This window comes from Choloepus didactylus, chromosome 3 (assembly GCF_015220235.1).
Source record: "Choloepus didactylus isolate mChoDid1 chromosome 3, mChoDid1.pri, whole genome shotgun sequence".
In the NCBI taxonomy this organism is placed as follows: domain Eukaryota; kingdom Metazoa; phylum Chordata; class Mammalia; order Pilosa; family Megalonychidae; genus Choloepus; species Choloepus didactylus.
In genome coordinates this window covers 112,456,776-112,481,128 of record NC_051309.1, presented here as the reverse complement: position 1 = coordinate 112,481,128, position 24,353 = coordinate 112,456,776, and the positions used below count along the sequence as shown (strand labels likewise).

The 24,353-nt window shown below is 38.6% G+C and overlaps 1 protein-coding gene across 1 annotated transcript; it reads left to right on the top strand.

Moving 5' to 3' along the window:
- Positions 1 to 321: 321 nt before the first annotated feature.
- Positions 322 to 24,294, top strand: BDH2 (3-hydroxybutyrate dehydrogenase 2). Its single transcript, XM_037830368.1, has 10 exons — positions 322 to 455; positions 3,757 to 3,848; positions 4,704 to 4,782; positions 7,694 to 7,790; positions 9,594 to 9,702; positions 14,591 to 14,651; positions 15,628 to 15,741; positions 19,963 to 20,021; positions 20,337 to 20,429; positions 22,809 to 24,294. The coding sequence occupies exons 2-10, from the start codon at positions 3,777 to 3,779 to the stop codon at positions 22,860 to 22,862; spliced, it is 738 nt and encodes a 245-aa protein (XP_037686296.1). The 5' UTR covers positions 322 to 455; positions 3,757 to 3,776; the 3' UTR covers positions 22,863 to 24,294.
- Positions 24,295 to 24,353: the final 59 nt, after the last annotated feature.

Below are 24,353 nucleotides of genomic sequence, written 5' to 3'. Positions count from 1 at the left end.
GTACCATAAGCACAATAGAATTTTACTTCCCTCTCTCAAAGGCCAGGAAGTTTCCAGAATCTTTATTGACCTGGGTTCCTTCTCTTCTGTTACTCTGCTATTTTCCACATGCAGATAACACCTCATTTAATCTAGAACAGCACATGGCCAGGTGCTTAGGGACATAATAGGCACAAAATACTAGAGAGACTTGAAGTTCAAGGGAAGGAAAAAGATTTTCCACTTCTCACCGTCTTAGTTCTACTTGAGCTCCACTAGATGGCAGCACGTACACACATAAAGAATATGAGTCTTGCGACTCCTTTTCAGAAACCAAAGGAAACGGAACTGGCAAGCATAGAAGGAAGCTGAACTACATATCCCAGCATGCGTTATTAAGCATCTGGCTTGCACAAAGGTCTCAAGTTGTTGCTCGTGCAGGAATCTGGAATACGCCATCCAGTCACTACTCTAAAGTAAGAGTTTCTGATATTTTTTAAATGAAACTTTGGGCTGGGGACAGGGGAGGTTTGACATTCAAATGTTGGTTTGTTCTGCACGTTGCCTATTTCATAATCAAGCTTAGCCGTCAGATTAGGACAAGAGTGGGTTATTTTTGTTTGTTTTTTGTTTCGTTTTGTTTTGTTTTAACAAGTTTGAAGTTCTGGTGTATTTATACATTTTTTTAAGATAGTCAAAGTAAAAGGATTTTACAGGGTCCTAAGTGAACATTTTTCTTCCTAGCTCATGAAAACATTTAGAGTTACTGAAAATGATCTAGTTGTATCTCTGCTAATCAAAATGTAACATATTGCTTCTAGTATTTACGGTGACAAAGCCAACAAATGCAGCATCACTTTTGATTTGAGAATTGCCTTGTTTTACATTGTAGGCCATGTTTGCCCTCATTTTCCCAAAGAAACCTTTTTTAATTTGTGAATACAATTTATCTAACATTAGGACTTTGGCTCCAAAATCTGGTCCCAGAAAACAGGGAGGCCAGCTAGGGGAGCGTTTTCAGAGTAAGTAAAAAGCTGTTCTGTGCTTTAGCAGTTGTTCCCTAAGTGCTTCTCTGGGTGTCAAAGATTTCTAGTGAAACCCTTTGAAATGCTCCAGAAGTGGTGTAAATACCATCTTTTTTCAATGATACCATGCCCAGAGTTGGGGAGGGGTAAAGATTATGAGAGCCTTTTACTTTCTAAGGCATAGTTGCATGTATCTCTTAACTCTTTCCATATTTAAAGTGAAAATTTACCACTCAAGAAGAAAAAAAAGACAAAAATTAATTGCATCAGAGTAGGTCAGGCAATGTAGAAACCTAGCTTCTTCATTATGTAACAAATGGCAAAACCAGAGACCATCACCTCCCACTTGACTCTGTGTCCTTTGAGGAAAAGACAGAAAAAGAAAATATATACCGTGAGTTCATAATGATACTTCCAATACAAGTGCAGAACCACAGGTTTTTCTTCACATCACTAATCTCACATCTGTATGTCATTTTTCCTGTAATAAAAATCTCTGTTCTCAATGACATTCATATAATTGCTTTTTAAAAAAGAAATCAGAGATGATCAGTGAGTTGTAAGCTGATCCCTGGACCCAATTCTTATAAAGTGGTTGTTTTAGTCTGGTCCTGTGACAAGCAGACTCTAAGACAGAATTAAACATGACTGGGTTTTATTAGGGAAAATGCCTGTGTGAGAAAAAATGAACAGGGGATGGGTAAAGCTGGGGGAGCTGTCAGACCACCACGCAAGTCTGACCCAGGGGAAGAAGCGAGGGAAGCCAGTTGGGTGGAGGCATCCTAGACTGCCATGCAAGGCTTTCCGGGAGTTCTCCAGTCAACGTCGGTGGTCAGAGAGAAGAGCTCTGCAGCTTCCAGGAACGGGTCTGCCTTAGTGTCACTTGCACTCAAGCTCTGACTGGGAACAGCCTATGGGAAACATGGCCTCAGCACAAACTAACAGCGATGGATGTCAGGGGCAGGAGCTGGGGTCCTTGGTCACTTGCTTCCTGTATTTGGAAGTCTGCAGTGCACATGCTGATGGCCACAGCAGTGGTGATTTAGAAAGGTCTCTTGGGAATGCGAGTACCCTAAGCAGAACGCCATGAGTCAAGTGGTCTTCCTTGGACCTGCAATCAGGAAGCCTAGGTTTGAATTCAGCTCTCAGAGCTGTGAAACACTTAGAAACCCACATAATCTCATTGAAACTAGCCCAAGAGGTGACCAGACCCTCTCCCTTATCTCTTAAATACCTCTCCAATCCACGCCTATACTCTACCCGCTATTTCAATGCAGACCTCCATGGGCACCTGTCTAGACAACTGCACAACCTCATAACTGAACTCGCCACTCCTGCTTGTTTGTGCCTTCCCCACAGCTATTCTCCACACTGATCTTTCTAAAATACAAATCTGATCATGCCACTCTCTTTCCATAAATCCTTCAGTGCCCATTGCCTACAGAAGTAACAAGTTCAGCATATGGAACTTGAACAAAAGTGCAGAGGCTAAAGAGAACAGAGAAAAGATCAAAATGAAATGACTAGATAAAATGAGCCTTATAGGCTGGGCTACCAACCTATACTTCATCAGGTGGGTATCTGAGCAGAGTGCTTTGTAGGCTATTTGCCCACATACTAGAAGTTGGTTCACTCAACTCCATCCAACTCGCTTTCTGCTGTCTTTCATTTCATAATGGCTAGAACACAAAACTCTCAAATTCCTTGCCTCATTTGTTCTAGGGATGGCCAAGTACACAGATCTGGCCAATGGAATGTAGGTTGGAATTTCTGTGGAGGGCTTCCTTGAAGAAAAACACAAGGGCATTCTAAAAACCAAAGGAGCTTTTGGGTTTTGCTCCTCTCCTTTTTGCCTGGAATGTGGATATGATGCCTGGAGACATAGCAGTCATTTTGTGACTTGGTGTGATTGGAAGGCACACATTAAGGACAGAGCAGAGCAATAGAAGAACCTGGTTCCCTGAAGCCAGCCTCAGTTGACCACCATATGACACTTTACCACCCCAGCCTCATCACTAGCTGTTACTCTCACCCTACAATCTACAATCAAACATTGGCCAAATATCTCATGCACATCATATTTCCCCTGTCAGACTCTCTCAATCCTTCCTTCTAAAAACGAATGACTGTACCTGTTAAAATGTCCACTGCAAGCTTAAATGTATACAATCAGCTGCACTGTGGGGTAGAATATTCACAGAACAGAGTCAGGAGGCCTGAGTTTAATTCAGGCTCTGCCATTGACTGGCTCCATGATCCTGGGCAGTTCTGATCAGTTTCCTCATCTGTAAAATGGAGGTATTGGGCATGATTTGCTTTTCCAACTCTTTGGTCAATGACTCTGAAGCCAGCCCTGAAATCTTTTAAAGAGACAAGGGAAAACCATAGAGTATTGATAGTGCAAACCTCAACAAAGCTTACAAGAGAGAAGGCGAGAAGAAGCCCCAAGTAGTAAAGACACAAACAATGCAATAGCAATGTGAGCAGGGACAACGGGGAGGATGGTGGCAGTGGCAAGGACAAAGCATGTCTCAACCTCTGAGGCTGTCGTCTCTAGGTATAGAAGCAACCAAAAAGTAGGTTAAGGTCTACTGCCTGTCTGTCACTTTCAGTTTCTGTAGTAAGCATTCTTGGAGAATTCTGATGGTGGGACTATTTGTACAGAGGTGCTGTCTTCAGATTCTTAAAGGAACACATTGAACTGCACAGGTGTATGTGCTATGGAGTAAGCCTTTAATACCCATGTCTTTAGATTAAACTGCAGGTTCCATTATGGGTCGACTTGATGGGAAGCTCATCGTCCTGACAGCCGCTGCCCAGGGGATTGGTCAGGCAGCTGCCTTAGTAAGTTACAATCTTTTGTTGTTGGCTTACTGACTTTTGAAGGATTGAATTATATGGAACAATTCTGCTGTCATTTAATTCCACTTTCTATTGACTTTGTGCTTCTGTCATCTTAAGTTACAAAAACAACAAAAAAAGTTGTTAACCTCTGCCCTAGGCAGGTGAAGGAATGAAGGCCTCACTTTTTTATTGTGTGACATCACTGGTAATCTTTGACCCTGAAAAATGTTTCTCTGACTCAGTTTCTCTGCACCATAAATGGACTGCAGGAGTCCTTTAATGGTACTTGGCATTCTGAAATCACGTCAATTCAGATACAGAACTACCAGGTCCTATGATTATCAAGTTGCCATTGCTGTCTAATTTATCTCAGCTTCTGCCACATTATACCCTGACCTGCACTAATAAGGCACTTTCCATATAATGGTGGGGTACAGTTTGACATTTATAAAAGCACTAGTATACTCTTAGGGGGAAAAACATGAAATCGTCCATTTTTCTCTTATTACTTGGAGTTGAGTCACCTATCAGAAATGAAATAAAGGCTACCAAACCAGAGCAGCAGTATTTTGAGAGGTGTTAATAACAGAATCCTAGTCCAAAAAGCCCTCTTTTATCTAACATTACTTAAAGAGACAAAATCAGAAGGCAAGCTAATCTATGTCAAATTTTGCTAATTAATAATAAAAATAACAATGGGGGATGGGGTAAGACTAAATAGGTTGAGATTCCACCTATTTCATAGGGAAAACAACAATGAAAATAAGAAAAAGGGAAAAAGGCCAAATGACTTCCCAAGCATGAGATCAGTTTAACAAGTAAACAGAGGATTTATTTGTGCATTGTGTCTACCAGGCTTTTGCAAGAGAAGGTGCCAAAGTCATAGCCACAGATATCAATGCATCCAAACTTCAAGAACTGGAAAAGTACCCAGGTAAGCAACTCAGCAGCTCTCACTTGAGATTCAGAGCCTGTGCAGTATTATAAAAGCAATACTACTCACATGTTGAAAGAAAATTCCTTGGCTGCCCACCTCCAATAGCCTTTTTAGAGTGTGACTCTGATATCAAATCTATATTCTGTGAACCTACCGATGTAAATCACAGATGTGTACTGAAAATTTTTTATTTATCCTACATGTTGAGGGATTTAGTACCTAGGCACAGAGTTATATATGAAAATTTAACAATTGTTACATTAATTTTTATGACAGCTTTTCCCTTCTGCCTCCTTTCCTTCTCCTCTTGGCCAGTGCTATTAAATAGAACCATAATGTGTATTACATGTATGATTTTAAATTTTCTAGTAGCTATGTTCAAAAAGTTAAAAAAAAATTTAAGGAGAAATTAATTCTAATAATATATTTTATTTAACCCAGTGTATCTACAATATTATCATCTCAACATAGAATCAATATAAAAATTATTAATGAAATACTTTATTTTTTTTCATACCAAATCTCTGAAATCCATGTGTCTTTTATATTCAGTATGTCTCAATTCAGACTTGCCACATTGCCGATGTTCAATAGCCACATGAGACTAGTGGCTACCATATTATAGCTTGCTCAAAGATTTGGCTCACTAAAGATCAAATATCATGATCAGAAACTCTAAGAGATTACCCAAATTACTTAGGTGCTGTCTTAGTTTGTCAAGCTGCTATGACAAATACTACACAATGGGTTGGATTAAACAACAGGAATTTCTTGGCCCACAGTTTCAGAGATCCGAAGTCCAAATCAAGGTGCTGGCTAAAAGGCTTGTTTTCCTCCTGGAGCCGGTAGAGTTCTGACTGGTCAGCAATAGCTGGGTTCCCTGGCTTTCCCATCACATGAAGTCAGGTTCCCACCGACTTCCAACTTCTGGCTTTCCTCTGTGGCTTTCTCTGTGTGTGTGTGTGTCTGAATTTCTTCTGCTTTTAAAGGACTCCAGTAACCTGGATTAAGGACCACCCTCAATCATTTAGTTATAATTATTAACTAAAATAATATCTTCAAGAGATCCTATTTATAATGGGTTCATACCCCCAAGTGTGCTGATCAAGATCAAGAACATGTCTAAATTTGGGTACATAATTCAATACATTACAGATGTGTTCAAATTTGCTCAATTTAACATGGCTCTAGACTGAGGGTAGGATTTTCTTAGGAAATTTTGTTGAATTTTTGTTCAGTTCATTCAATAAATATTCATTGGCTGTCTACTATGTGTCTGACTGTATGTTAGAGAGACAACAGGGACAAAAACAAACAAGTCAAACATAAAGTCACAAGAGAGCTTATATGTTATGAAGAAAAACCACAAGTTGCTGTAGTGGGTTGATTGAGAATCAACAGATTTTTAATTTTTTTTTTTTTAATCACGATTGCAGTTGTGGAGAGTGGGTTGGAGGGGCCAAATGGAAAGACAAAGTAATCTGTCTGGTTTGAAGTAAGATAGTGGTAGTGGGAAAAAAAAAAAATGTGTTCAAGGGTTCAAGGAGATATTTACATAAATTGGCAGAGCTTGGTAAATGATTCCTCCTACTAAAATGCCATCCCCATGGGGGCAGAGGCTTGCTCATCAGGCATCCTCAATAAATATCTGTTTATTTAACAGGTATGAGTAGACTGGTTCTGGGAGGAGAGGGAGCAGGTAGGGTCCAGAAGGGTTTCAAGGCTTTGGTTTGGATTATCAGTTGCTGCAAACAAAATGGAATTTGTCCTTAGAAACTTTGTTAATGGAACTTCTTAATGGAAAGTCTTAAGCTGACAGTGGTGAAAGAAAGAAACCCTAGTTAACCCTTCTAGCAACAACCCAGAGTGACCTGTCCACAGAGCCCTCTTTGTATCACTTTTCTCAACCACACTTAACATGCCAATGTTAAAGGGCTTCAATTAGCCTTACCCTGAAAGAAAGCAGAGCAGAGAACTCATTTGAAAGTGAACTGTCCCAGCAAAATAGAACATGTTACATGATCAAACACAATTAGTTCATTGAATTTAGTCACTGAATTAGACTATCTTGAATTATAATTCCAACAAGTCAAAGTAAAACTACTCTACTGGAATAGCACAATGGAAAGAAAATTTTTCTGAAACTTACTTTCAGCTTTCCTTTCTTTGGTTATTAACCTTTTCCTTCCTATAGCCAAAAATAAAATAAAATAAACTACATATTGAGAAAATGTAAAAATAATGATTGCTGCTTTCATTAGAGAATGTTGGATCTTCTTTAGTAACCAATACAGTATGTATCTCTCAGACCCTATGAGAGATCTCTCATGTCTAGACATCAAGTGATTCATCTCTTCTTCTGGCCCCCTCATTTCTTCTTGCAGTTTAGGCCAGAAATAAGCGATAATACCCTTGGCCAACAGAGTCATTCCTAATAAATAATGGACATGACATACAGGTAAAGCTCACAAAAAGAAACAATCTCTTGTGCCCCTCCCCTACCACCCTGCCCTTATTCCACCTCCCAGCATCAGAATTCAGCATTACTATACCAGTGACTCATACCCTGGGGGAAAGAATGGTTAAAATGAGCCCACTTTCAGTTATCACTGCCTGCTTCCTGAGAAAGAGCTAACATGGATCATTCATACGTCACTGTAGAGTCATTATTCAGAAAAGACCCTTACCTTATTATTCACTTTAGAAAATGGGAGAGAGAGATTGAGCAAGAGGGAGACAGAGAAGTTTCAGAGGTCAAGATGGAGAGGCCTTTAAGATTTTTGTTAATGAGATTCTTCATATGGATGCAAATTGCCCTTCTAAGCATCAACAATCCTACAAGACAACTAAATCTTCAAGTCTCAACATTATGGCTATTGGTAAATAGTGTCTTTTGTTTGTTTTCCAGGTATTCAAACACGTGTTCTTGATGTCACAAAGAAGAAACAAATTGAAGAGTTTGCCAATGAAGTTGAAAGACTTGATGTTCTCTTTAATGTTGCTGGGTAATTCATAACTTTTTTTATTTCACTTTCCTTACCGAGAGTTTTCTATAGCTTTTATTAAAAGAAATTAGATAATGTGGCAAATTTATTCACTGTGAACCATAATTAATTTCTTGGGAAAGATAGCTACATTTCTGACAGTGTTTTCGTTACACATAAGATTCAGCAAGTAAGACAGCCATGAAAGACGATATGCATTTGGAGTCTAATAGCAATTAAGGTCTACCCAAGACAACTGATAGGATACAAAGCTAATGATATTTTTAAGACTCACTTCAAACAGGGTTGCAGTGGCTGATAGTCCACTAGGACATAAAACAAAATGAAAAACTATTTCGGGCAGCGTTTCTTTGAAACTAAGTACATTTACCAGAAGCGAAGTACTAAGTTTAATGAAATGCAGATGTTCCTGATTTTTTGGCACATCACTAGCAAGTCCTTTACACATCCCAAGCTCAGCGTTTTTTATTGGGACAATAAATCCCAGCAAAAAAAGTTTCCATATTACACTTTTATAAACATCACAAAGAGACTGGCTTAATTGAACTCATTGGGGCAGCATGGAGCCTGCTGAACCAAGCATGTATGATCAGAGACAACACAGAGCAGCCACATGCAGAAGCAAACTGACGCTAGTACTCACTCTCCCTTATCAGACCCAACAATAGAGATGAGCAGAATTGAGGCTTACCCAGGAACTAATTATATATATTCTGATATACCACTTTTCTTGTGCTGTTGCACTGACAAAAAATATCTAGAACCTTCTAATTAATATATTTTTGTGGTTCTTCCAAACCATGTTATGGGTGAAAAAATATCCCAGTCTATCCATAGTTTATCATGTATTACAATGTATGGAAATTAAATTAAAGCAACAGTTTGTAATGATCTGTTTTATAAAGGACCTGCTCACTGTTCATTTGAGAATACACGCAGATGCATGAAAAAAAAATCAGTTAGCAAACAGTTTTCAAGCATCTATTCCATTTCTGGCAGTGGAGGTCATATAGAAATATAATGTTTCTTGCTCTCAGGAAACTGCCATTCTGATTGAACTAGAAGTACAGGAAGCAGTACATGGGAATCACAACCAACAAAATTTTACAATTAATTACATAATTTTGGTCCAGAGGACAGTGAAATCAATATGGAGCCCAGTAGTTAGAAAGATTCCTTAAGGGAGTGTGACTTGAAAAACAGAGATTATTTCAAGGGTTTTGTTTTGTTCTCCTTTGTTTACTCAAAGTGTTGTAACTATACAATACTAATATTACCATTGTGCTGCCCTGAGATGGTGAAGCTCTTGTTCTTGCAATTTGGATTTCCCTTAAGAATGTTGAATCTGTGCCACCGGAGGGCACTGTTACTCTTGAAATAGAAGTCACAAAGGGCAGATGCCATGTTCCCATTTATTTGTTTATTTTCAATGGCATGGATGCTTCTAGTGCAGTTGATATAGAGTTTCTGATGTTTGGTGGCCCCCAAACTCACCTTCTTTTAAGTGATAGATTTTTTTTTAAAACATAAAAAGTAAAATTCTATTGGAAATACAATTTTTTAAAATTCAATTTTATTGAGATAGATTCAAGGATGTTGTGATTAAATAATGTTTTCTAACTTAAATTGTTGGATACTTACTACCTAATACACTAAGTGATGCTATGTTTGAATTGTTTTAAATTGTGGGGAGAGAAAGGGACAATAGCCTAAGTCAATAAATGACAGTAAAAATATAAGAAGGAAATGGAATATGAAATCTTTTAAACAAGAATTTTTTCTGCTGCTTAATGATTCTTCCAGTTTTGTCCATCACGGCACCATCCTGGACTGTGAGGAGAAAGACTGGGATTTCTCCATGAATCTCAACGTCCGCAGCATGTACCTGATGATCAAGGCATTCCTTCCCAAAGTGAGACAACCGCCACTGCTAGGATCACACCACCTTCCCAGGAAGGATGCCCACATGTGCTGAGGAGTGACAGTAGCTAATATAAGGGTATTGAGCATTTAGGTCAAGGCATTTAATATATATTACTCATTTAACCTCTATTCATCTAATGAGGAATGTTTATTAAGCACATTCTACCTGGCAGGCTCTGCTTTAGGTGAAGACGACATATCAGTGAAATAAACAAAGTCCCTTCTATAAGGGAGATTATATTATTGAGGGGTAGGAAAAGATAATAAGTAATCAAATAAATATATAATATGCAGGGTGGTTATAAGTAAATAAAGAAAAATAAGCTAGGAGGTTAGTGAGGTCCAGAAGGGCTTCGTGGATAAGGTGAGATTTTCATAGAGATCGGGATTAAGTGAATGAGCTAACCATTCAGGTACCTGGGGAGAGGGCTCCAGGCAGAGGGACGAGCAAGGGGACACACATGACCAAAACAGTCCTGGAAAGTAGATGCCGTTCCATCACCTCCACTGAGTGAAACTGAAAATTGAGATAACTTATCCAAGGTCATATAACTAGCAACTGGTTAGAGCCAGGATTTAAACCCTGGAAGTTCAGTTCCTCTTGAATTTCAGTGTCCAGGCACACACCAAGATAGATACAGTCAATTGCTTTGCTCTGTTCTGGACAGTCTCCTTTTGCTCCTGTTTTTAGCCAAGCCACAGAGGTACTAGAGAGGTAAGGGACAGTGTGTGCTAAAGAGGGCATTCCCCTTGGGCCTGCCTCCCTTGAATTCCCAGCCTTAACTCAACAGCCCATCGGTGTGTTTAATGTACAAACAAGCATTTAACACCTTTTTGTATAAAGCACTGTACTCAGTGCTGTGGAGGATATAAATATGAGAAACATACAGCCCTGACTTCAAATGAGCTTATAAGCCACTGGTGGCAGACAGCACGGGCTCAGCCATGAAAGCAGTGCAGAACCAGCACAGCTCAAGGCTGTGAACTGGAATGCAGAAGAGCTATTTTTCCCTTTCTTCCCAGCCGGATTAAATAAAAGGTACTGAACGCTGCTCAACCCATGCCAGAAGATCAGCTTTGTTAATGGCACAGTCAGGCTGATGCTTTGCACTGAATTTTCAACCTCATGTCTATCAGGATCCAGATGAACATTAACAGGAAAACTAAACAAATTGACTTAGCCATGAAGGATTTTTTTAAACTACTTGTTTAGCACTTAGAAGGACTCTTTGAGCAGGCCCACGGAGTGTTGTGCAAGCAAGATTTTAAGAAATGTAAATTGCCTCTAATGTCCATTTGGAGTTCATGAGACTCTGTGTTACTTGGAACTTGAATGTATTTTTTGAAGACAGATCCTTAGCATGTGATATGAGTGAGAGATAGAGGCATGGTAAAGGGGAAAGCTTTGGTCACAGTTGGGTAAGACATTGCAAATGAGTGAGACTTGTTTGCAAAACCAGCCTACTTCAATTCTGCAGGTCTTCACAAGTATAAGTTAAGGAAACAGATGTCAGATAGGGTGGATTTAGACATGTGAGTGGGTGATAATTTTTAAAATATTGAAAGCTAATTTACAAATTAGTAAATTTGCCTATGATTTTAAAGCATCCTAACAATAATGCATGTGAGCCAGTAACACTCACTTATAAAAATTCCCAAGAGATATTAATGACTGGGATGGGGAATCACAGGGATTCAGTGCCACTTGCTAAAGGTGACCCTGACCACCCTTGATTCCAGATCTCAGTTGCTGGCATCAGAACTTCGGAACACTCTGAGCTCTGTCCCTTATACACCATGTACCCTAGACCATGCCATTTGCAATTTCTTACTGTCTATTTCCTCTTCTACAACTGAGGGTGATAGATTACACAATTCCTTCCAGGCCTAATTGTCAAGAATCCTCTGAATCATTAACCATGATGCACATATACCAGGTTAAAACTTTCCAGGGGAAGCCAGGATTTAGAGTCCAGGCAGATCTGAAAGGTCAGGTGGTTAAAACATAGGAACACTTACAGGAAATTTTTGTTCATGGGTAGACACACAGAAAACCATTCCAAGTCTGGAAGATCAGTCAAAAGGAGAAAAGAAGTTGAAAGTACTATAAGAGGTCAGTACAGAATCCAAGGTCTTCTAGAGAAGAGAAGCTCCATAGGGCAAGGATTCAGGATTATCTTTGTTGTTGCTGTTATTGTTGTTTTCTTTGCTGTATCTCCAGGGTTTAGAAGAGTCTCTAGCACATAGCAGTGCTCAGCAAACATATTGAATTAATAAACAAATCTAGGCTGTCAATCTAGGTGGAGGCCAGGCATGGAACTACTGGAGATCCAAGTGGCAAAGGTCTGCCAAAGTTAGGAGCTGAGCTCTAGTAAATGGAGACAGAAGAGCTGGGTCAGAGTAGGACCAACTAGATACAGCTAGAGAAACTCTTCGGAGCTCTTTCTGGTCTCCACTTAGGATTGGGGTTAAGCCCTGAGTTTCTGGAGGATCAAGAAACTCATTACTATGTACCAGGCACTTCACTTTATAGTTGCACTTCCCAGAGAGGGCCGTTGCCTGGGGAGCCAGGAAGAGCATTACATCATGGCAGCAGGTGATGAGCTGATGATAGAAGGGGCCAGACTAGGGGCTGTAGAATCAGCACAGAGGGGCCTGGTTTGAATGAACAGTGCAAAGTGTTATAGGGCAGCACTAGATCTCGTAGGTGATTATATTCTAAGATTTAGCCTGAGGAATCATTTCATTTCAGAAGACTGAAGAGCAAACTTAACCTAATAGTCCATTCTGATATACTAAATAGGGTGACGTGTTCTATAGGTATTAAAAATGAGTCATGTTATTTACTAAATTGAATGAGAAAAGAATTTAAGGCTTAGTTTTGAACACCATTATACTTCAATAACTTTGTTGGTCTTTTCATGAGGACCCCATTTAATTATGATCCCTTTATTCTGTAGCAAAACACAGTTGAATTAAATATTATTCTCTCCCCTGCTGTTTTCCTTGACCTGGTTGGGTCAGCTCAGTCCCTCTTTTGTATCCTTTGTAAGGCATTGTGTCCATCCAGCACAATGCCTTAAGGTTATTTTATACTCTCTGCTCTTAAGTATATCATAAGGAAATGTATAATCTTGGCAACCCTAGCCCTGGATCCATCCAACATTCACCTTCTCCATTCCTACACCTCTTTTTCTGAGAGCTGCTAGAGAAACTCACCCCAACAGAAATCATTTTTTTTCTCACCTATACCCTTTACACTGCCTCCAAGACTCCTTCCTCTTCTAAATGCTTTCTTTGCTTTGTTTTCACGTTATAGCATTTCCTGGTTTTCCTTCTTCTGTTCTCTCACTCTTGTTGTTTGATTTTCCCTCCAGCAGTTATTTTAACTTTTCACTGCTCTCTTATATACTCCATCATTTCCCCTCTTGTTCGTCATAGACATCTTCCCAGCTTTTTATTCCACTGAGGACTTAGTGCCCAACAGAATAAATTCGCTCGACTTCCTGCTCCTTCCCCCAAAATATTCATAGGTGCTCATGCCCGTAAATATATGTACATTCTTTTAATAAACTTTAAGTTCATTTAAAAACATCCTTGAATCACAGTAGCTTTTTTCATTATGTATTTGTCTGGGGCAAGGCCCAGCAATCTGAATTTTAAATTTAACACCTCAGTAGATTCTGATTCATCAAATATTTACTGATAGCCTACTGTGTACCCTAAGTGCTGGGGATTCAACAGCAGACAAAACAGCCAAAAACCCTGCCCTTAGGAGGTCACATCCTAGTGGGGGAATTCTGAAGGAGGTGCTCTTAGGAGACCCTGTCCTGGGTGCGAGAGGCACACCCCATACTTGTAACCACTGACAAAGTCTTGCCCATCTCCCTCAACTGTCTCCACTCTGTTACCCAGTCACCTCTGCCATGCTGCCTTGGCTGATAACCTTTATCACTCCTTCCCTAAATCACTGCATCAGCCTCCTCTGCATGGCACCAGTGTGATCTTTGTAATCCCCAAACCCAAACAGCCCACTCCTCTGCTTTAAAGGCTTCCATGTCACTGCACTGTCTTCAGGGTAAAACCAAGTTCCTAAATTTAGGCCCTGTGATCTCTGTGCCCTCACTCCTCCCATACCCTGCATCCCAGCAAGATGGAACCATCCTCCCAGTTCCCTGACAGAGCCACACTCTCTCATATCTTTGTCTTTATTCCTATAGTCCCCTTTCCTTAAATCACCCTTCTCATTTTTCTGACTGACACTCTAGTTTCAAAATTCAGCCCAAGTTTCCTCCTCCCGAGCCCTCCTCTCATTGTCCCTGGGCCTGCGTGACCACCCCTACTCTCCACCCCAATGCTGGCTTACATCTCTGTGCAGGCCTGTTGCCGGATGCTAGTTATGTCAACCACTCCAACCAAACTGGCAGCTCTCAATAGACAGGGACTGTATCTTTTATCTTTGACTCTCCTGGGCTTAGCACAATACCTGGCTGTAGTAGGTATTCAACAAATACGTGCTGAATGGAGTAAGAGCTTTCTAGCATAAGGAACATGCAGTTACAATCAATGTTCATTCACATTCCGTTTAGCTCAGAGTTCATCCCTGGTCTTGCTGATGTTCTTGTACCGCAGGAAGGCAATAACCCCCTTGGAAATGTTCCTGCCAATGAGTGTACACTGAGGTCACCATTCCCGGGAATCATTGGCTGAGGTGTTGTGGGTTCACTATTAAGACTGCTTAACAGTGCTAATTAATAGCTAATTAGACCATCAAAGTGATTCTGCAAACCATAAGTAAATGCAAATATTTTTAAGAGGTAGTATTTTTAGCCTGCAGAATGGAATTTTATTATGTTTGTTCTGGTTTGTTTGGGCAGATGCTTGCTCAGAGGTCTGGAAATATTATCAACATGTCCTCTGTGGCTTCCAGCATCAAAGGTAGGTCTGTCTTCCTCTAGGGACCATGATGCTGACACTCAGACATCTTTATGAGCTATTGGTTTTGAGAACAAGCATAACAGAGATCATGAAATCTGCACATACTTTCAAAACTGCTTTTTTAAAAAATTGGCATTAAGTTCCTTAATTATCAGACCTTTTGCTTTAGATGTGAATCAGTCATAAAACTAAATAAAAATTGTGTTTTCTTTGCCTTCAATTTTATTCCTTCTAATGGATATGGAAAAGGAAACATTTATCGCTTAATTAATCAAAAAAGATATCTTGAGCACCCACCCTGTGCCCTACAGTCTAAAAGAGAGAGAGAGACAACCAAGCAAGGGCCTTGTGCAGTGTGATAGTATTATAACAGAAGTTTGCACAAAGAGCTCTCAATATATAGGGAGGTAACACTGCCTGTGGGTTGGAGGGTGCTTCACAAAGACAATTGCCCTGGGCTCTAAATGGAAGCCAAGGTGAAGGAATAGTTTAACAGTGCAAAACGGAGATAATGTCATAGTCTGCACAGATGGACTTGTTAGTTGACAGTGAAATCACTACTGCTGAAATAACATTTCTCCACTTTGCAAGGATACACACATTAAGCATGCACAACAGAGCAATGCAAACAAGTACCTAGGTCTCGTGTTTTTTATTTGTTTGGTTTTTGTTTTATCTTGTTTTTGTTAATCCTTTTTTTCCTTTTGGAATCTGTCTCAGGGTTATACCAACTGATGACGGAAAACTAAGTCAACTGTTTTTAAATAATGACAACACCTCAACAAATAAGTTACAACTGAGTTGTGCCAATGATGATGTCAATTTCCCAGACTCAGAAACTAGCCCTATTAAGTGAGAAAACCTGGTATCAGGCTTTTTGAAAAAGGAGTGGGAGGAGGCATGAAAATGGTTGCTGAGGCATGTTTTTAATTCAGTTGTTGAACCGTCAGTTGTTGAACCTTGTCTTCGCCCTCAGGAGTCGTGAACAGATGTGTGTACAGCACAACCAAGGCTGCTGTGATCGGCCTCACAAAGTCCGTGGCTGCCGACTTCATCCAGCAGGGGATCAGGTGCAACTGTGTGTGCCCAGGTGAGTCATGTGCTAGGGGGCTGTGAGCTTGTCCTTTCTGCCATCCAACTTGCCACCGTGAAAAATATCTATATCAGCTTGCTTGCAACATGTTTTGTGTTCTGTCACTGTGAAAACTTCAAAAGAAAAAGTCTGGCCTTATTAAGATAACTTCTAAGTTGGAGAAGAGATGCTAAGTCATTAGGAATGATCCACAGATGCACAGGATTTAAATGTCATCCATGTGAGTAACGAAATTCAGAATCATGTGTCTAAGAGACATAAGGCACCAGAGCTTGGTGTTTTGAAAGCAGACCAGGATAACACTGTCAAGGGAAAGATGAGAAGTAGACAGTGCTCACAGAATAGCAGGAAGAAAGTCAGAAATAGGAACAGCCTCCCAGAACACTTGGGTCTACTGGAGTCCTGTAAATCACCTAGGGTGGTCCGTAAGTAAGAAGGAAGCCTGAGCCTCCCCTGATGCTATAAAACAGGGGTCAGCAAACTTCAGCCTGCAGGCCAAATCTGGCACATCAGCTATTTTTGTAAATAATACACACCCATTTGAATTAAATAGATACACTGTTTCACCTGGTTCCAGCTACCCAAAATGAGTTTAGGGTGCCTAAGAAGAATTATGAATTTCCTTTCTGAAAAGAAATTGAATATTTCATATCCACGATCAAGGCTTCTCTCAGCAGTTCTCAACTGATACTGAGGAATGGAGGCTTCAAAATTACCTGTGTAATCTTTCAAAACTCAAAAGACGTGCCGGAATTTGTAAAAGGAGTTGATGTGGAAAACTATGTGTATTGTGGGAAGTCCCACAGGAGACTCAGATGATCCACTTTGATATGAACCACTAACTTACTAAAGAGGGAGAAGTACTAAACACCCTTTTATTTACAGGATTTCCATGATTGAGATGTTAGGCTTCATTTTTCTAGGAATAGAAAGTTAAACGTAGGTAACACTGATGTGGAAAAGGGAGGATACAGGAGAGACAGCTTTATGGGGTTTTAACCTGCACACTGGTGAAGCCTGAGTCTATCTATTCTTGGTGCCACTTCCCCCAGTGGAAAAAATGGCAAAATGATTTGGAAAATGTGGTTGTTTTAGAAGCTGGACTTTTCAGAAGATTGGAAAATATGTTAACAAACTCTCTGGAACAAGGAACTTGTGAGAGTAATGCTCTAGCTGTGACTCACTGAGCCAGTCACAGAAGAAAACCCAAGGAGAAATGACTGTGTCTCAGATGATGAGGATGGTTGTATAGTCACAACTTTCCAACAAACGTGTGTAGACCATGGCACGATATGTCAGTGCCATGGACACAGCAAATGCTGGTGACAATGGAATTACTCTGAAGTATTAGACTTTTCATTTAATAGCCATTACATACCAGCCAAATGTAATATCATGCTCATTTGCAGCGTGAGAGCGGCCTCTCACAAGTTCTGGGTTAGGGTAGAAATTAATCTTCCCAGACTACTTTTCTCCCTCTGAAAATGGAAGTTTGAATTAACACATTTTTCACATCTCTTATTTCACATATATTAGCTCATTTAATCTGTAAATTCACAGTAGCATCTCAAATGTCTGATATGAGGATTCAGGGAAATAATCCTATTACATAGTAGACAATAAATGTAACTCCTTTTCCTTTAAATCAAGTTGAGAATTATAAAAAAGAGCATCTTCCATGCTTACTTTTCTCCACTGATACAATACTATACTGTTGCCCTAGGTATAGCACCTTATCTGTCCATCCCTTGTTAAGAACTGTGAAGCGTCTGAGATTTAACCCTACTTACAAGCTAAGTTAGCCAGCCCCAGTTTCATGGAAGCAGTCAGCCAGGAATGCTTGAATGGAGCTGGAGGATCCACTTCCATGCCTACTTACATATCCGTTAGCAGGAAGGTTCGGCTCATCATAGAATTGATCATGACATGGCAGCTGGATCCCTCCAGAGTGAGTTAAGAGAGAATGCAAGATGGAAGGCACAGTCTTTTATAACCTCATCTCCGAAGTGACGTACCATCACTTCTACTATATTCTATTGGTCGCACACACCAACCATGGTACAATGTGGGAGAGGAGTACACAAGAGTGTGAGTTCCAGGAGGCAGGGACATTGGGGACCATCTTGGAAATCACAGTCCTCTGGCCCCCAATGATTCACATTCCTCTCACATGCAAATTACTCCCATCCCTTCCCAAGACCACAAAAGTCCTATCCCATTATAGTACTAGCTGAAAATCCAGAATATCATCATGTATATCAGGTCCAGGTGCAGATGAGACTTCTCAGGTGTAGTTTCTTATATACAGCCCAAGTATAACTCCTCTCAAACTGCAAACTTGTGAACTGAAGAGACATACCCAATATAAAATGGTGGGGCAGGCATAGGATAACTGCCATAAATACTACCATACAAAAGGTATGTGTGTGTGTCGGGGGGAGGGGTGGGGGTTACAGGAGGCATGCAGGAGTCATTGGTCCATGGCAATTTTGAAATCCAGCTGGGCAAGTATTGGAAGTTCCTTGATTAGGACTCAGTCCTACTCCTGCCCAGGAGTGAGTCCCCTTGGCTCTTAGCTCCACCCTCTGAGTCATCCTTTCTATTTCATGAAAGACACCAAGTGTTTGCAGCTAAATAGTTTTCTACTTAAACTATCTCTGTTCCTTTCAGTCCAAGCTGGTGCTGTTTCTGATTATATAATTCCCTTAAATCTTATGAATCTTTTTGGGGTTTGCTCCATTAGATAAAACTCACTTCAGTGAATTTTTCCAAGACAAATGCTTTACTTTGAGCTTCTGCTGAGGGGCAACTCCCACAATGCTTTCTAAAGACCTATTGTTTTCTTGAGAGGATCTGGGAGGCACAGCCTTAATCTCTTCAGAGAGGCTTTGTCTGACTGAACAATGCTGTTGGTCACCACATGATCTTTCTTAGGTCATAACAAATTATTCTGCAGTCATACCCTCAGCTTCATCTTTACATCATGCTTTCCTGAGAATATCCTGGATTTTTCCTTTTCTTGGAAACCATTTCTTAATTTTAGCATTTTTTTTTTCCATTTCTCTGGAGAGAATGAGAATTTTCAGAATCAGAACATTCTAGCTCCTTTTCCAACACTCTGGTTGGAAATCATCTTAGCTAGAAATCACCCAGTGCATTAGGAGTACATTCTACCTTCCAGGCAAGGGTGTTGCCAAACTGTCTGAAACTACATAACAAAGATCCCCTTCTAGGGGAACGATAATCTAATAAGAACAGATAAGTTGTGGAGGGATTTGGGGGGGGGGGGGTATGGTAGGAACAAGTTCACAGAAATGTAGTTATTTTAGGTTGTTTTTCTTATTCCTTTGTTGGGTTATAGTTTGTTTATGTTCTTGGGGTAGGGTAGGAATATGTTGGAAGCAATGTAGTTATTTTAAGTTATTTGATTTTTCTTATTCCTTTGTTCTGCTTTTGTTTGAAATGTTTTTTTATTGTTCATTTTTTAATTTTTTGATAAAGTTAAAAAAAATCAATGAATGAGTGTTAAAAAAAGTAAACGAACAACTGGGGGAGGAGGGGAATGGAATGTTTTGGATGTTCTTTTTTATTTTTATTTTATTTTTAGGAGTAATGAAAAAAGTCTGAGGAACTTGCTTTAGAGTAATATGAGCTAAATAGGACATTTTTTTTAACACTTAGTGTCATTCTTATTTTTTAAACAAAATAATTTTACATTATGTTTTTCAATGAGAAACGTGAATTAAGTAGCTAAAAACAGGAATTTGAAACCAATGAAAAGAGTCAAGATAAAAAGGAAAATTCAGAATCTCCTGAAATTACCGAGGGTGTGACAGAGTTGTCTAAGGATTACCACAGTGAACATGGCAGCAAAGAGTGGTTTTGAGATCACTGAGGCGATCTGGATTCTCATACAGGCAAATGGCTTGCATGATGTATCTACATCCCAGGATGGCTCTGAGGATTAAATAATACACACAAAAGTAATTAAATTCTGTAAAGCATTATATAAATATAATGTGATTGAAATATATATCCTTGGGGGCACTGTGTGATTGACTCAGAGTCTGTAGTGTCACAAAGAACATAGTCTGTGCTTTAAAAATCATGGAAATGTTATTAGAGAAGTTATAAGGGATCAGGCAAGGAGAGGTGAAGTGGTCAATTTCTTTTTCATTTTAAGGAAGTAACCAAGCTGAATGTCTCCTTTTGATGTAGGAACGGTTGATACCCCATCTCTGCAAGAGAGAATACAAGCCAATCCAAATCCTGAAGAGGTATATCTCCTATTTTCACTGTTTAAACCTTTTGGTTAAAAAATGTTCTCTTCTTTAATACCAACTTTCTGATCTGTCACATTGTCTGTGGGTTTTAGTATAACACAAACAGTTTGAGTAGCTTGGGGGAGTCATCATAACACTGGTTGATCCCCAATTAATGAGATTCTCGTGTATCATACATGGTTAAGGAAGGCAGCAAGCCAGTGGTACCTCTGTAGATCCCTCTTGCCTTTTTTGATCACCTGAAGGAGCTGCCGGTGGGTACTTACTTCAGCTCACATCACTCATATCTGGTATGGTCTCTGGTCACAGGCATTGAGTGATTTTCTGAAAAGACAGAAGACGGGAAGATTTGCAACTGCCGAAGAGGTAGCCCTGCTCTGCGTCTATTTGGCTTCTGATGAAGTAAGCACTGTGCTTCTCAGGGAATTTATTATCCTGAATCACATTTAGCCACTATTTGTCCATCGAAATAATGACATTTTAGAACAGGTATGGTATATTTATGCTAAGATGCTGCATTTCAAGGTAGGAACAAGTTCTGATTTAATTAACTCAAAGAAAGGTGACTTTGATTTGAGCCACTGACTTTCTCATTCAAATTTATACATCACAAAAGCTTGTAATGAATGAAGTGGATGGTGGAAAAAAAAATAAATTTCTCAATTTTCTGAGAGACAATTGCTGTCAAAAATTACAAATGGAGGAACCCTGATTAGATGTAAATTAACAAATGAACCTCCAGAATTATGATAGCTTGAGGTGAAATGAGGAGAGGGTTAACCAGTTTTAATTGTGTTCAGGGGACACAGAACTGGCACATGATGTTTTTAGTTTTACTGGTGACTTTTTTAGGAGAATTCCACAGGCTCTTTTTTTTCCCATTAATTCTTACTTGTTCATCATCATATATGGAAATTCCTAATTTTGTCTGCTTTCTGCTGTCTGTGTTTAGTAACCATTTTCTTCCTGAATAGCCATTGTATATTTTTAAATGTCATACAGCAAGAAAGCAGGAACTACATTTATAAGGTATAGCATACCAGAACATCCTCTCTGTTTTATATTATGTCCTAGAATATTACATGACCGGGGAACTGTAATGTTGAGGAGAAGGAAAATAGAGTAGATGTGAGAGAGGAGGTGGGTTACTGATCAATTAGTAGCTCTTTATACTGACTTGTTGCATGTCAAGTGGTGGTGAATGTGACAGATACAGGGGTTGAAATTCTTTCAGTGACAAAGCAGTTACCACTTCTCAGAACTATTAACAACAATTGTTTATAGTTGGGGAAAATGGTAGACAAATTAGTAATGGAAGAAGTCCTCTTTCCTTTGTGATTTCTCTGACTCCATGTCTTCAGAAGGCTCATTTGATTTGGGGGTGCTGCTGATAAGCTGAATTTCCCTTGTTTAGCCAAAGCTTAGGTTACCAATTATTTGGAAATGTTCTGGCTTGAAATGCAACAAAAGGACTTTTGGCTTTTTAGAGAAGCCCAGACAAGTCCATATATGTAACTGAGCTTGCCATTTAAAGGAACTTGTGGGGGTTGGGATCTTTTCATTTAGTTAAATGACTAACCATCTCCTATATGATCAGTTTTCCTATAATGAATTTCTTCAAGTTTCTCTACTAGTATTATGATGTCTTTCCTTTCTGTCTCTCCCACTGTTTCTGGAATTTAAAACAAACGGCACAAATGTGAGTCTTAATTATCCATGTTTAAGTTATAAGATCTTTAAACGTCTACCACAAGGATTATTTCAGCGTTAATTCTTTGGAAAATTCTGTGGGGAAAAAAGCAGTATTTTCTTTTATAATCCTGCAATTTTTACAATTTGCAAAGGTTTGCATGTCTGAAACTAGTACACAATTGTTTTTATAACTTAATAGACTATAATGATACTTATTCATATAAATTTAAAAATCACATTTAGGGCATTTCAGATCCTAGAATTCCCTATGTATATTGATCAACTAAGTAAGTTACTTTGGGTTAAAGATGCTCTGAAAACAAAAATTGAAATACTTAATTACTTTGATTATTCATTGGGGAGTACCTCAAGGTAAACACTGAAATTTTTTCACATAAAACTTGCAATGTGTTTTTATATTATAATCTACATGTATTCTGTCAACTTGATAAATTAAACACACTTGGAATAAGGCAGAGAAAAAAATAAACAGTAAAAATAAAACAATCATAACTTCTAATTGGTTATTTACCAAATCAGATATAAAGGATAGGAATTTCTCAAAATTATCTGAAACTGAAAGTTTGTTCCCTGGTAAAGTAGCATTTCAGTAATTTTATACTCCTACATAAGTATATATCTGTTTGGTAATTGATGTGCCCACTTTATGACACAATTATGTTCAAAAGTTTTTTAGTGGCATACAAACTCATCTAGTTTTGAATACTACTGAGTTTCAAAATGAAAATGTGTTCTTTTAGCCTACACTTTATCCTAATTTTGGAAATGCCTATCCATCACCACTTCTTGATTTTCTGATTCTGAGACCAAACCCCAAACAGACCCTGCTTAAAATATGACACTTAGACACCAGCCAGAGGCCATTTAGCTCCAGCTCATAAGAACTCACAGCAATCCTAAATAATTAGAACTTTAATTCAGATTTTCCCAAATTCTATTTGCTAAGTGAGGTTTCCCGTTTACATGAGAGTAAATTGTTTAGTTTCCCCAGTCATAGAAACATTTAAAAAACAAGAGTTGTTGTTAACCCTGTTTAATCATTCTGTCTCCTTGTGTTTATCACTGCAGTCTGCCTATGTAACAGGTAACCCTGTCATCATTGACGGAGGTTGGAGCTTGTGATTTCAGGATCTCCTTGCTGGGAAAGCAGACTCTTGCAAACTACGGTGGACACAGATATGAAGAAAACTTATTGATCATCTCTTTCCTATTAAGAGCATTTGAATCACCTCTCCAAAGAGTAGTCATGAAAAAAAGCCTTTTCATTCACTGCTCACAAGAGTCTGACTCTTTAAATATATTAATCTTTTTCTGCCCCTTCTAAAATCATTGTAGGTAGATGAAGTAAAAGATATTGAATTCACATGAGAATAGTTTTAAAAATAAACCTCAACTTGTAAGCATATGATATTAAAATGTGAATGTGACAGAAAAAGATTTTTTTTTAGGAAAAAGACTATTTTTACTTTATTTCTATTTTCCAATACTCAAAATATTTTGTACAAGTGTGCAGTAAGTGCATATGGGAATCCTATTTTGAAAATTTTACAGTTATAAATGAACACCTAAGGTTTGACTTCAATAACTTGGAGTAAATGTTTACATTTCTTAACTCAGAAACATATTGTTGATCTGTTACATAATAGAAAAATAATCAAGTATTTGTACTCAATGAATGTCATCACTTACAAATAAGCACTATTTTCTTAGTCTAGCTAAACAATCTTTATTAAAATAGGCAATGATATTTGACATGGGCCGAAGACATATAGTTAACTAAATGGACATATTGTCAGTTTGGGGGATATTTTCTAGGTTAAAAATAAATAAGTCCCAGGATAACAGACCATAAGACATGAAATCTGGAAATAGTTTCTGGATAAATGCAAGTATACCATATAACAGGGAAAAAAATGAAACATTCTTAGAGTTATATAATTAAAGAAAATAAAATTTTCAAGAAAAAGTTTAAGTAAATTCATGGATCATAATTCTATAATCAATTTTTAGGCAGAATTTGTTTTTTTTAAATTCTAGTTTGGGGGTTTCATGTTTGCATTTTGTTTATCTGTTGCTACCTCAAAAGACAAAGTGGTATGGTGGACAAACAGATCTACTACATAAATGAGCAGTATTTCTTAGCCTTTTCTCCAAGAATCTTAATTAATATAGCAAGGAAAACTTTGAAATGGAAATGAAAGGATAACATTCAAGTATGAGAAAGAATATTATACATTGATGAAGAGGAGTTAAAATTCACAATGAAGGATATTTTAGCCAGCATTTCAGAGGAGTCCTTGATTGTAAGATTTGGTTTGGGGTTATAAGACCAGCTATTTCACTACTGGATCATGATAGCTTGATTTGTGACTTGGACAAAGTCACCTAAATTAGTTTTCTGGTTTATGATATTAGAGTTAGGCTAAATGACCTGGGTTTCTTTTGGTGTATAATCAAGATGCAGTTACTTCTTATCAAAGAATTTATGCAACATTGAGCTTATAAATATGTCATCAAGTTCCTTATGCTCTGAGCAGGTATACATGTATATGTATAGCTATGAACAAATGAATTTTAAACCAACACAAGATCAGTTCTACAAAATGAATTCTA